The sequence below is a fragment of the Cherax quadricarinatus genome, chromosome 30 (genome assembly GCF_038502225.1).
Source record: "Cherax quadricarinatus isolate ZL_2023a chromosome 30, ASM3850222v1, whole genome shotgun sequence".
Lineage (NCBI taxonomy): Eukaryota > Metazoa > Arthropoda > Malacostraca > Decapoda > Parastacidae > Cherax > Cherax quadricarinatus.
Genome location: NC_091321.1, coordinates 36323845 through 36338004, shown reverse-complemented (window position 1 = coordinate 36338004; position 14160 = coordinate 36323845). Strand labels below are relative to the sequence as shown.

The following is a 14160-nucleotide window of genomic DNA, read 5'->3' as shown; positions in this document are numbered from 1 at the left end:
TCTATGATTCACCTCATCTTTCATAGACCCATCCGCTGATACGTCCACTCCCAAATATCTGAATACGTTCACCTCCTCCATACTCTCTCCCTCCAATCTGATATTCAATCTTTCATCACCTAATCTTTTTGTTATCCTCATAACCTTACTCTTTCCTGTATTCACCTTTAATTTTCTTCTTTTGCACACCCTACCAAATTCATCCACCAATCTCTGCAGCTTCTCTTCAGAATCTCCCAAGAGCACAGTGTCATCAGCAAAGAGCAGCTGTGACAACTCCCACTTTGTGTGTGATTCTTTATCTTTTAACTCCACGCCTCTTGCCAAGACCCTCGCATTTACTTCTCTTACAACCCCATCTATAAATATATTAAACAACCACGGTGACATCACACATCCTTGTCTAAGGCCTACTTTTACTGGGAAAAAATTTCCCTCTTTCCTACATACTCTAACTTGAGCCTCACTATCCTCGTAAAAACTCTTCACTGCTTTCAGTAACCTACCTCCTACACCATACACTTGCAACATCTGCCACATTGCCCCCCTATCCACCCTGTCATACGCCTTTTCCAAATCCATAAATGCCACAAAGACCTCTTTAGCCTTATCTAAATACTGTTCACTTATATGTTTCACTGTAAACACCTGGTCCACACACCCCCTACCTTTCCTAAAGCCTCCTTGTTCATCTGCTATCCTATTCTCCGTCTTACTCTTAATTCTTTCAATTTAACTCTACCATACACTTTACCAGGTACACTCAACAGACTTATCCCCCTATAATTTTTGCACTCTCTTTTATCCCCTTTGCCTTTATACAACGGAACTATGCATGCTCTCTGCCAATCCCTAGGTACCTTACCCTCTTCCATACATTTATTAAATAATTGCACCAACCACTCCAAAACTATATCCCTACCTGCTTTTAACATTTCTATCTTTATCCCATCAATCCCGGCTGCCTTACCCCCTTTCATTTTACCTACTGCCTCACGAACTTCCCCCACACTCACAACTGGCTCTTCCTCACTCCTACAAGATGTTATTCCTCCTTGCCCTATACACGAAATCACAGCTTCCCTATCTTCATCAACATTTAACAATTCCTCAAAATATTCCCTCCATCTTCCCAATACCTCTAACTCTCCATTTAATAACTCTCCTCTCCTATTTTTAACTGACAAATCCATTTGTTCTCTAGGCTTTCTTAACTTGTTAATCTCACTCCAAAACTTTTTCTTATTTTCAACAAAATTTGTTGATAACATCTCACCCACTCTCTCATTTGCTCTCTTTTTACATTGCTTCACCACTCTCTTAACCTCTCTCTTTTTCTCCATATACTCTTCCCTCCTTGCATCACTTCTTCTTTGTAAAAACTTCTCATATGCTAACTTTTTCTCCCTTACTACTCTCTTTACATCATCATTCCACCAATCGCTCCTCTTCCCTCCTGCACCCACTTTCCTGTAACCACAAACTTCTGCTGAACACTCTAACACTACATTTTTAAACCTACCCTATACCTCTTCGACCCCATTGCCTATGCTCTCATTAGCCCATCTATCCTCCAATAGCTGTTTATATCTTACCCTAACTGCCTCCTCTTTTAGTTTATAAACCTTCACCTCTCTCTTCCCTGATGCTTCTATTCTCCTTGTATCCCATCTACCTTTTACTCTCAGTGTAGCTACAACTAGAAAGTGATCTGATATATCTGTGGCCCCTCTATAAACATGTACATCCTGAAGTCTACTCAACAGTCTTTTATCTACCAATACATAATCCAACAAACTACTGTCATTTCGCCCTACATCATATCGTGTATACTTATTTATCCTCTTTTTCTTAAAATATGTATTACCTATAACTAAACCCCTTTCTATACAAAGTTCAATCAAAGGGCTCCCATTATCATTTACACCTGGCACCCCAAACTTACCTACCACACCCTCTCTAAAAGTTTCTCCTACTTTAGCATTCAGGTCCCCTACCACAATTACTCTCTCACTTGGTTCAAAGGCTCCTATACATTCACTTAACATCTCCCAAAATCTCTCTCTCTCCTCTGCATTCCTCTCTTCTCCAGGTGCATACACGCTTATTATGACCCACTTCTCGCATCCAACCTTTACTTTAATCCACATAATTCTTGAATTTACACATTCATATTCTCTTTTCTCCTTCCATAACTGATCATTTAACATTACTGCTACCCCTTCCTTTGCTCTAACTCTCTCAGATACTCCAGATTTAATCCCATTTATTTCCCCCCACTGAAACTCTCCTACCCCCTTCAGCTTTGTTTCGCTTAGAGCCAGGACATCCAACTTCTTTTCATTCATAACATCAGCAATCATCTGTTTCTTGTCATCCGCACTACATCCACGCACATTTAAGCATCCCAGTTTTATAAAGTTTTTCTTCTTCTCTTTTTTAGTAAATGTATACAGGAGAAGGGGTTACTAGCCCATTGCTCCCGGCATTTTAGTCGCCTCATACGACACGCATGGCTTACGGAGGAAAGATTCTTTTCCACTTCCCCATGGACAATAGAAGAAATAAAAAAGAACAAGAGCTATTTAGAAAAAGGAGAAAAACCTAGATGTATGTATATACTATATATATGCATGTGCGTGTCTGTGAAGTGTGACCAAAGTGTAAGTAGGAGTAGCAAGATATCCCTGTTATCTAGCGTGTTTATGAGACAGAAAAAGAAACCAGCAATCCTACCATCATGCAAAACAGTTACAGGGTTTTGTTTCACAGTCATCTGGCAGGACGGTAGTACTTCCCTGGGTGGTTGCTGTCTACCAACCTACTACCTATAGTTATGTCCTAGAATTTGTATTGATAAAGCCACTGGATGGTGAAACGTCTACAATAAAGATACCCAGATGTTGCACATGTGTCTTACTCTCATCTTGTCGGTATTATATACCATTCGTACACAACGTGTTGGAAGTGTTGAAGAAGAAAGACAATAAAAAGATACTCAAGCACTTGAGAATAATCTGTACAGAAAAGCAGCACGAATTAAGGAGTGGAAAATCCTCTATTAGAAATATGCTGAAGTTCAAAGACAGAATCAGAAAAATAAAACAAGAAAACATGGTTGAATAGATTGCATTTTATTGGACTACAGAGGAAATATTTGATACAATACCATACCAGAGATTAATTAAAAAATAAGAGGAACAGGAAGGGTTAAAAGGCAAGTTGTTCCAGTGGGTCAAAGAATATTTGATTAATAGAATGTAGAAAGTATCAGTAAAGGAAAACATATCAGAATGGGAGACAATATTTCTTCTTCTTATGGCCAGAGCTTTGGTAAGATGAGTAAGGAAGAAGAATGGGTAAGGATAGAAATATTGGAAAAGGGTGGGAGGGGGGAGGGAGATAGGATATAAAAGGCAAGTGGCCCAACCACTTCGGTGTAATTTAAAAAGTGTATGTGAAATAATAAGATATTCTTAAAGGGGTATAATACTAACCCATCAGAGTCACATAAATATAACAGATATATAAGTACATGACCCTGAATTGGTAGTAATTATACAAGTTCCAATTGCTCTTTTTTTTTTTTTTTTTTTTTTTTTTTTGCGATTGCACAACGGATATTTAAGCGACAATAAAGGCAATAATTTTCTGTCCAGTTTATAAAGAATTACTTGACAATGGCTTCTTACAGGTGGTGTCCCGCCATAGTAAATTTAGCATAATTTTTACAGTAGATTATATAAGATGTCTCCCTAATTGGGGGCGATGATTTTCTCAGTAAACATAGAAGGGTTCTGGTATTACCCAATCATCTTCATCAGGGAGGCTGCTCAATATCATTGGTCGATGGTAATCATCTTTATGGATAAAACGACGGACTCGCTGTGATTCCAAAACTCTGTTGAGAATTTGGCCTTACCTGCTGTGTTTATTATATATATATATAATGAACACTTAGCTGATAAATGACAGCAAATCGTCTACACAGCCGCCCCTGCAGACGAGGTCTAGAAGCTGTCGAAACCATCACAACAGTGGGCTGTCAAGAGATACAATTTGTAAGTATAAATTACCCCTAGGGGGTGTTATGTCAGCATATTTCATTCGATGATGGCTGACGAATACTTACTTGTTTGGACTCAAAAGTCCACACCTTACTGCCGATTATAGGTTGATTACAAACTCCTTGTGACTCAAGAATTGCGCAATCCCCCGATCTACAAGAAATTCGTAACATACCTTGCTCTTTGTAACGTGAGCTATGGTGGTCTCAACACCTTCGACAGTTATCGGTGACTTGATAGAAGCTGAAGTGTCCTAGGATGTCCACGTCTTCCATTGTCTAGGAAACGCACACTGGTTTCTCTTAAGAGTTTATTGTGTTTTGTGAGACACTTTATTCACACTAACGCACAGATCAGTGTCCTTTGCTGGTTATCCTGGCGTCAGTGTGACTCTCTCTAGAGTCAAAAGTAATCTGCCAGACGCTACAGCGCTCCATCCCGTCACTGCCCCCAGCACAAAAAAAAACGCTGACCTAGTACCTTGCATCCTTGTCACCTCCTCGATGAAGCAAAGCAGAATGTTTGTTTCTTGCTGTCTTAATCATAGACAACAATGTACACTAGTTTTACTATGGTAATAAAGTGGGAGCAGGATTTTCCTTAATTGTCCTGCTAAGTAAGAGATGTACTGTCTCTTATAAAAATACACGTTGTAACACCGCTGCAAGGAGCAGAGGTCACATGATTACGTGGCATAGCATCTGTGATCAATTACTCACTCTAGCAGTAAACAAGACGCTCGCCCCTTCTGAGTGGCCCCTCAGGGCTGAGAGGGCTGAAGGGGGCTGAAGGGCTGAAGGGGGCTGATACCCCCCTCCTGGAGAAATTTTCTCCACAGGTCGATGGTAATCATCTTTATGGATAAAACGACGGACTCGCTGTTTGAGAGTCATTCTTTGAGTCCTGTGAGGAGGAGTATGGATGATATAATCCGTGGTATTTACAACTTGTAGAGGATGTTTTCTATCTGGCATGTAGAGTTCTTGCATTGCATAGAGTTGTTTCTTTTTCAGGGTGTCAAGACGTACATTTAAGGCAGTAATATCTTGTTGTACGTGTAAATCTGCCATTTTAACTCTGTCTCTCCTCCTGGTACCCGTAATGAAGCGAAGAGCTCTATTCTTGATCCGTTGCAACCGTAGCATGTTGGTCTTTGCTGTTGTCATTGGGACACATGGGTATTCGAGTATAGGTCTTATTATCATTTTATACAGATGTTTTTTGTCATGTGAAGGGGCTTGATTGAATCTAAAGAGACTGCTAAGATCGGCTTTGGCTATGTTGATCTTTTTAGTTACATGAGATGTTGAGTGGAGCAGCCTGTCTATTTCATATCCCAAGATCTTGTTACGGTTTCTAATGGCTACAGGTGTACCTCTGATGGAGATACCCCCTTTATCTTCGATGGTTGATGCAAAACATCTTATCGTGCTAACAACGACTTTGTCTGGATTAGTCGTAATTTTCCATTTCTTTTCCCAATTAGATGTTCGACTTAGTTCAATATTCATTTTCTAGGACTCTCTCATACTTGTATTTTCCTGTTACCGGAGTTGATGAGACGACATGGATAACATCATCTGCAAACTGTGTTATAATTGTATCATTAAACTCTGGTTGAGGAAGGTCATTTACATAAATGTTGAAGAGGATTGGACTAAGACAAGAACCTTGTGGGACACCAGCTGTTGGTATAAAAGGTTCTGTCGACCTGCCATGAAAGGTGGGAATGATTTTTCTTTGTGTTAAGAAAATATATATTAATCTGAGAAAAGTCCAGTTATAGTCTGGTAGGTCAATGAATTTGTATATAAGGCCATCATGCCATAAGCTATCAAAAGCTTTTTGAACATCTCTGGTGGCAATTAGGGCAAGATTGCCCTGATTTTTTAGACTTGCTACAGTATCGAAAATAATATTTAATGCATGATTGGTACCTCTATGTGTTCTAAAGCCAAATTGTTTTTCAGTAAAAAGGTGATTAAACTCCATATAGTAGTTCAGTCTTGGAAATGACCTTCTCAAGAACTTTTCCAGTGACTTTAAGTAAAGATATAGGTCTATAGTTCCCTGGTTGGTGGATTCTTTATTGGGCTTAGCAAGAAAGATCATCCTAGCAGTCTTAAAAACCACTGGAAAATGTCCTGAGGCCAAGATGGCATTAAAGATATTAACCAAAGACTGTTTACAATTTTTGGGTAGGAACTTTATTTGTTTCATTGTTATTCCAGAGAGACAAGGGGCTCTATTTCGCATTCTTCCAATAACCTGACTCATCTCGAGTAATGCAATAGGTCTAGTAAGCGGGTGGGCGTCTTCAAGATTTGATGTATCGATAGAAGGTAGTGGTTGTAGATCATCTAAGTTCTCATCTCTCCATTCATTTGCCAACTGATAGTGATTATTGTTAAATCGACGAGTGTTATTGTGGGAGAGAATTTTCTCCGATACATCACCCATCAAATTAGCCTGGTCCTGTGGATCATCAAGTTTAATCTCAATATTTTCATCATCCTCATCAGTGAAGGTATGAATTAGGTAGTTAGAAGCCTTGTGCTTTGCCCCTAACAGTTGTCGAATCTTACTCCAAAATTTTGCTGGCTCATGTTTATACTGATTAGCTTGAAGAACTATCAATTTCCATAAGTCCCGTTTGTGATAACTAATCATGTTAATTAATTCTTGCCTCAATCTGTGCAATGTAGCTACTGGTGGTTGTCGCGTTTGAAGATGCCTTCGACATTCTGCTTGATAATTTCTTAAAGCGTCTCTAATTTCCCTAGTAGGTTTATATTGTTGATAGATCTTTGTGGAAGCTAATTGGCAAGTTGCATTAGTAGCTTCAATTATTCTATTGTGAAGGGACCTGAGTGCGTCATCAATTGCAGTGGAAGGTAGATTTTCCAATGACACAATTTCATCTTCACCCAGAAATGCCCTGAAGGGGTCAAATCCTAGGGTGTTAAGATTGGGTTTAGGAGGTACAGGTATTCTAAATGGAGAAGTTTGTAGTTGTATTATAACAGGGATATGGTCAGATCCTACGTTTCCACCAGGAGAGATACGACAATGAAAGAGGTCACAGTCTCTGTTTGTCAGTACTATATCTTGTGTCCCTGGATGAGGTCCAACGTACGATTTAAAGAATGGGCCTTGAAATGACAACTTTCTAGCTGTCATGATATTAAATAGTTGCTTTCCTTTTAAGTCACCCAGTGGAATACCAGCTCCACAGTTAAAGAGGGCAGAATTGTTGGAATATTTCTGCTTAATATCCTATGTAGAGGAATTGACTCTATATATTGTTGTCTCGGGGGAAAATATCCAGTTCCTATCACTAGTTGGCCATGAGACGTTGTCATTTCTATTGCAAGAATGTTATCTTCATCAACATGAATATTTTTAAATGTATAGCCTAATTTAACTAAGATGGCTACACCACTAAAAGGTCCTCTCGATTTCTCCACAGTAGAGTAACCACGTAATTTAATATGTTGATCAACTCTCGCAGCTGTCTCATTCAAGAGTATAACATCGGGATTGTAATTATGTAGTTCAACCTCAAGGAGTAACGGTTATTAAAGAAATGTTGAACATTAAGTTGGAAAATTGTAATCCCAATTATTTCTTGCACTTCGCTCGTGTACTGCGGTCTGAACGCCTGCAAGTAATGTTATATTTGGTATCCACACTATCCCTGCTGGACTCGTCAAGGGTAGGAGGGAAGTTCTGCGTAGTTGCTTGTGTATTAAAAGTGTCATCATCTTCAATAGAATTGGTAATATTAACAGAATCATTAGAGTCATTAGAGTCATCATCAGAAAACTGAGGTATGATATTCCCAGTTACAGGAAACAGAGGCTCGTGAGAGTTAATGGGAGACTGTGGAGGCTCCAAAGGAAAATTTGGTAGGCAAGGTGAATTACCCTGGGAAAGTTCCTGTTCAACAGGACCAGCTTCAATAGCGGGAGAGTAAGTACCAATCTCTGGGGCATCGTTATGGTCAGGTATTGACTCATCGGATTGAGGGGAGTTGACAACCTGGGTATGCGAGGTGGGTGATCCCTGGACCAAGGATGACTTAGGCTTATTTGTAGAAGTAGAGTAGGGAACATACTTGTTATGAGAAGGCTGGTCCATAATAACCTTCACATTTTCTGGGATAGTGATGGGAGTGATCCCATTAGCCATTAACAAATCATTTAAAACCTTAGAGCAGAGCTGAATGTCACCACCTGCTATGTCATTGGCCATCATATACATCAGTTGTGCTCTCGTCATATCCCCGGTTGTGGATACCTGAGACATAGGAGATGAGACTGAACCTTGTTGTTGCATTTGTGTATGTTGTATGTGAGGGTTAGATTGGGGAACTCCAAGAGGGGCAGAAGTCCAAACATTGGAACCAGTGGAAGAGACCTGAGGAGTCCCACTAGATCCAGGCAAAGCTGGAAAGGAAGTTTGGGACATTGTTGGAGGTGCCTGGGGAGTGATCTTCTTAGAAGTGGACAGTTTCTTAGCTTCTAGAATTTTCTGCATTTCCTTTATCCTCTCAGGACAGATAGCAGAAACATGATGTTTACCATTGCAGAGGACACACTTGGGTTTAGTTTTATCACAAGTTTTAAAAGAATGTTGCCCAGAGCATATGCTGCAAATCAGTGCTTGGTTACTGCATTTGTTGGTGGTATGCCCAAATGCGTAACATTTGTAACATTGTGTCATACTGACAAACCGCTCAATAGAGATTTGGTCAGGTGTACATCTTGTCCCAAAACATTTGAAGCCATTTTGGCACATTACTTTGGCTTCTTCAGGTGTCTCAAGTATTAATTTTAATGTTTCCTGGTTGTTGCCAGGTTTAGAAAATTTATGTGCTTGGACAGCATGAAATTCTGAATTCTCTGCATTAAAGTCAGCAAGAAGTTCATTCACTGTGCCATCTCTCATGATGCTGTTAATTCTGGCAACAAACACAGTTCGTTGCGCTTGATAGCTTTCAGGTGCAATTGGGTGGATACCCAAAGTCTTCAATTTGTCCAGGACGTCCTGCTTAAGTAGTTGAAGTAACTCTTCTTCAGAAGAGAGGAGAAGTACTACCCCAGCGAGAGTTGTAAAAACATCCACTCGAGCAACAGTTGAATTTGAGCAAATGCATGCTAGAATTTCCTTCCTTGACTTTTGGTTGTCATCAACCCGTAATCTTACTCTTATCCGCGCCATGATGTCCAGGAAGGTACATCTGGCACATAAGTTACTTTAACAAAAAGGGTCTTTCCTTAGTGTTAGTCTAACATTCTATTTCAGCTGATTTATGAAGGTCAGCCCCTAAGATAGCCTACCCTCGAGTGGTGAGGGGGACACAGGGCCCCTAAGATAGCCTACCCTCGAGTAGTGAGGGGAAAAGGCCCAAGACAAAGATCGGCCGGATTTTAAAAAACCACACGGGCTACTGGATGGTCAAAATGCCTTGTGTTAACTCGCCAAAGCGAAGTTGCCGAAAAAGAAGAAGATAGGAAAGTCAGAAGGATAGCAATGTATGTAGTGTGCTAGTGTGTGGGCCAGTGTAGTTGTTTGAAGGGGAAGGATGGGGGGATGGGGAAGAGAGAGGTGAACAAGCAAGCAAGTCACCGCCTTACCCTCTTGACGGGATGGGGCTCGAAGTGACTGCAAACAAGTTTCCTCTCAGCTCTGGTGAAGAACAACTCAGGATAACCCAAGAAAAATCTCGAGCAACAGTGTTCAGAGTTGCTCAGCTCGAGAATTACTCAGGATAACTGAAGAGCAGGAACGACGACGTCTTCTCTCCGCGGCGGCTGGGCGGCTTCCTGTCAGTGTGTCTGTGTCTGTGTCTGAGTCTGTGTCTGTGTCTGGGAGACAATGAATAATGGGCCACGTGGATATATATGAAGGACCTACCTCACTGGATGGTGTTCTTTGGGTGACTTTTTGCCGATGTTGTATAACTAATGTCAAGTATAAGAACAAAATAAAAGTTATAAACTCCAGAGACTTGAACGGACAACAGATGTGCTCAAACAAGTGACTTAATAACTTCATCCCTAACAAATTTAAAATGATGAGCACAGATAGGACAGAGGATAGCATGGAAAGGGATAACCTGCAATTACCAGAGAGCGAAGAGGACCTGGGGATAATTTAACGTCAAACATATTACCAGAGAAATTCATAATCCATTTAACGTCATAAATAAGATTAGATAACCTCGGAAAATCATTGAAGAAAATTTAGTAAAGAATCCTTCTGAACCTTATATACAATATACGTTAGGCTGATCATTGAGAAAGAGGACACAGAATAAAGAATAGACCTGGTCATGCACATTACGAAGCTTTATTAAATGCCACAGGATAGTATCAACACTTTGAGAAAGTTGAAAGGCCTTGACATAGAGAAATATATTAAAACATTATTCATACAAAATATTATGAGACGTTAATACGGCAGTTAAGGACAAACTTTTCGAATTAATAGGACCAGAAGAAAGAAAGTAGAGGCAAATGCCTACATAGTATGTACACTCAAGACCAGGAGAATGAAGGTGGTGATAACAGTGATGCACAACTCTACACTAAATAGCAGGAAACCGGGACAAGAATGCGACAACACCAGAGCAGTTGTGTATACAGTAACAGAAGAGCCTATATGAGCAATGCAAAGCTGTTGATCAAGGAATTAGACTGGGAGAATCTCAAGCCACACAGACGGACCAGGAATGACGAGAGCTAAGATGCCAGACATCAGCCTGGGGAAAAAGAGAGATGGCATAGGAAACCAAACTTCGAAAGAGGTGACCGCACAGGTATGAGGCAATTCTTTAATGAGGTGCAGTGGGAAAAGCAAGTGGACGGTAAAACAGCAGTTGAGATAGATGATGTATGCAACTGAAAAGTACTGGGAAGCACTTTCCAGTTTTTTGAAATGTGTATTGGACTGTTTTTGAAAAAAATTATGAATAATTTGGCAGTTTGTTGTGCACTAACTCATCCTGTATTAGTTTAACTTTATGATGAATATGAGATAATTTACCTAACATTTCATTATATTGTACCTATTCGAGAACCGAAAATTATTATGTTTAAAAATACGTCCATAGAAGTACACACACATATTTAAACAAAAAATAATCCTGTAAGGGAAAACATTGCTAGTGTAATACAAATAGTTATGAATTTAGCTAAAAACTATTATACATGATAAAATAATTTATCATATAACTAAGAGTAACCACTTTATGTAAATAATTGTGAAGGTAAGACCTACTTGTAGGTTCTGGTACACTTGCGTTCCCCGAAGGTGGCGGGAGGGTAGAGTCTCAGAGTTTCTGAAATATATAGTCTTAATTAACTGAAAAAAACATTATATGAAGAATTATTAGAATGAATCCTCTATTATTATATTCATGAACACAATTACGTAACGAAAAAAAATACATCTTAGTTATATGTTAATATTTGTCCAGCCTCAACCGTAGGTTAGGTTAGGTTAGGTTAGGTTAGGTTAGGTTAGGTTCGTCAGGAAACAGGACAAATATTTCCGTAGGCCGTTAGTTATTTTATTATTGGTGGTTAAATTTATTTAAATTTATGTTTAAGTTAACCTATTCTAACATAATCTAACTTAACAAGTAAGACACCTGTGTAACATGTGTATTACTCGTCAACTTGTTGGTATTTTATACCTTTTTCAACATAATATAATTTAACATAACCAAGAATAGAACATGACTCTTCTGTAGATGTTTAGAGAGAAATAAACTAGAATCTGTACAAAAGAAACAAAAGTCATAATTAAAGATCAAGTTTACAAAATATTAATTAGATCATCAATTATTATCGTCTCTGTTGATAAATTATTAATCCGTCGTTGTTTAAAATATAAAAATCAATATTCACCATAGGTGCAGTTTTATATCACAGAAAATATTGATGTATTAATGTAACTATCAGCCTGTAGCTACAAACAGTGGCAGACAGCAGAGGTGTCATAAGACTGTTCTTCAATCTGCTGCTACAAACAGTGGTAGACAGCAGAGGTGTCATAAGACTGTTCTTCAATCTGCTGCTATAAACAGTGGCAGACAGCAGAGGTGTCATAAGACTGTTCTTCAATCTGCTGCTACAAACAGTGGTAGACAGCAGAGGTGTCATAAGACTGTTCTTCAATCTGCTGCTACAAACAGTGGTAGACAGCAGAGGTGTCATAACACTGTTCTTCAATCTGCTGCTACAAACAGTGGCAGACAGCAGAGGTGTCATAAGACTGTTCTTCAATCTGCTGCTACAAACAGTGGTAGACAGCAGAGGTGTCATAAGACTGTTCTTCAATCTGCTGCTATAAACAGTGGCAGACAGCAGAGGTGTCATAAGACTGATCTTCAATCTGCTGCTACAAACAGTGGTAGACAGCAGAGGTGTCATAAGACTGTTCTTCAATCTGCTGCTACAAACAGTGGTAGACAGCAGAGGTGTCATAACACTGTTCTTCAATCTGCTGCTACAAACAGTGGTAGACAGCAGAGGTGTCATAAGACTGTTCTTCAATCTGCTGCTACAAACAGTGGCAGACAGCAGAGGTGTCATAAGACTGATCTTCAATCTGCTGCTACAAACAGTGGTAGACAGCAGAGGTGTCATAAGACTGTTCTTCAATCTGCTGCTATAAACAGTGGCAGACAGCAGAGGTGTCATAAGACTATTCTTCAATCTGCTGCTACAGACAGTGGTAGACAGCAGAGGTGTCATAAGACTGTTCTTCAATCTGCTGCTACAAACAGTGGCAGACAGCAGAGGTGTCATAGGACTGATCTTCAATCTGCTGCTACGGGCTATGTGACACAGTAGAGGTGACACGTTACCATGACTATCAGCCTGCTGCTGTGGGCTGTATGACATAAATGAGATGATGTATTATCATGAATAACAACCTGTTGTTACGAGGAGTGTCAGACACTAGAGATGTCATATTACTGTGACTATCAGTCAGTGCCGGATCAGCCGGGCTGTGACTCGTACGTTGGACTGCGTGCGGCCAGCAGTAACAGCCTGGTTGATCAGGCCCTGATCCAACGGGAGGCCTGGTCATGGACCGGGCTGCGGGGGCGTTGATCCCCGGAATAACCTCCAGGTAAGCTTCAAGTATCATCCTCCTGTTATGGGCAGTGTGACACAAAGATGTCACATATTACCGTGACTATCAGTCTGCTCTTGCGAGGAGTGTCAGACATTAGAGGTGTCATATTTTTTTTTATATTTTAATTAATACCATGTACAAAATACATATACGTACATCAATATGGTACAAAGACACTGGTTGTGAACAAAGAATCTTCACTGGCACAACTCCAGTCCATTAAATACTGACACCTTACATAATGACGTTAATACTAACCTACAACACAACCCACATCCTAAGTCTAAATACCTAGTGCTACACAATAAAGGTATTGGTCATACTGTTGCCAACACAATACAGCTTACACTTCTAACCTTCTCCCTCACACACACACACAAACCTGAGAATAGCGTTCCGATACCTTAGTAAGGAATCGTTCAAGACACTGTACATCGTGTAGATCAGGCCCATACTGGAGTATAAGCACCTGTTTGGAACCCACACCTGATCAAGCGCGTCAAGAAATTAGAGAAAGTGCGACAAGGTTAGTTCCAGGGCTAAGGGAAATGTCCTAAGAAGAAAGGTTAAGGGAAATCGGCCTGACGACACTGGAGGACAGGAAGGGTCAGGGGAGACATGATAACGCCATATAAAATACTGAGCAGAATAGACAAGGTGGACAAAGACGGGATGTTCCAGAGATGGGACACAGACACAAGAGGTCACAATTGGAAGTTGAAGACTCAGATGAATCAAAGGGATGTTAGGAAGTATTTCTTCAGTCATAGAGTAGTCAGGCAGTGGAATAGCCTAGAAAATGAAGTAGTGGAAGCGGGAACCATACATAGTTTTAAGGCGAGGTATGATAAAGCTCATGGAGCAGGGAGAGAGAGGACCTAGTAGCAATCAGTGAAGAGGCGGGGCCAGGAGCTAAGACTCGACCCCTGCAACCACAAAT

The 14160-nt window shown here is 40.1% G+C and overlaps 1 protein-coding gene across 1 annotated transcript in view; it reads right to left on the bottom strand.

Moving 5' to 3' along the window:
- Nucleotides 1-14160, bottom strand: part of LOC128692774 (cytochrome P450 9e2) — a 214983-nt gene that overhangs the window by 52969 nt on the left and 147854 nt on the right. Inside the window, exon 5 of the mRNA XM_070090107.1 lies at nucleotides 11352-11412. Within this exon, the coding sequence (XP_069946208.1) occupies nucleotides 11352-11412 (61 nt within the window). The remainder of the gene's footprint in view (nucleotides 1-11351; nucleotides 11413-14160) is intronic.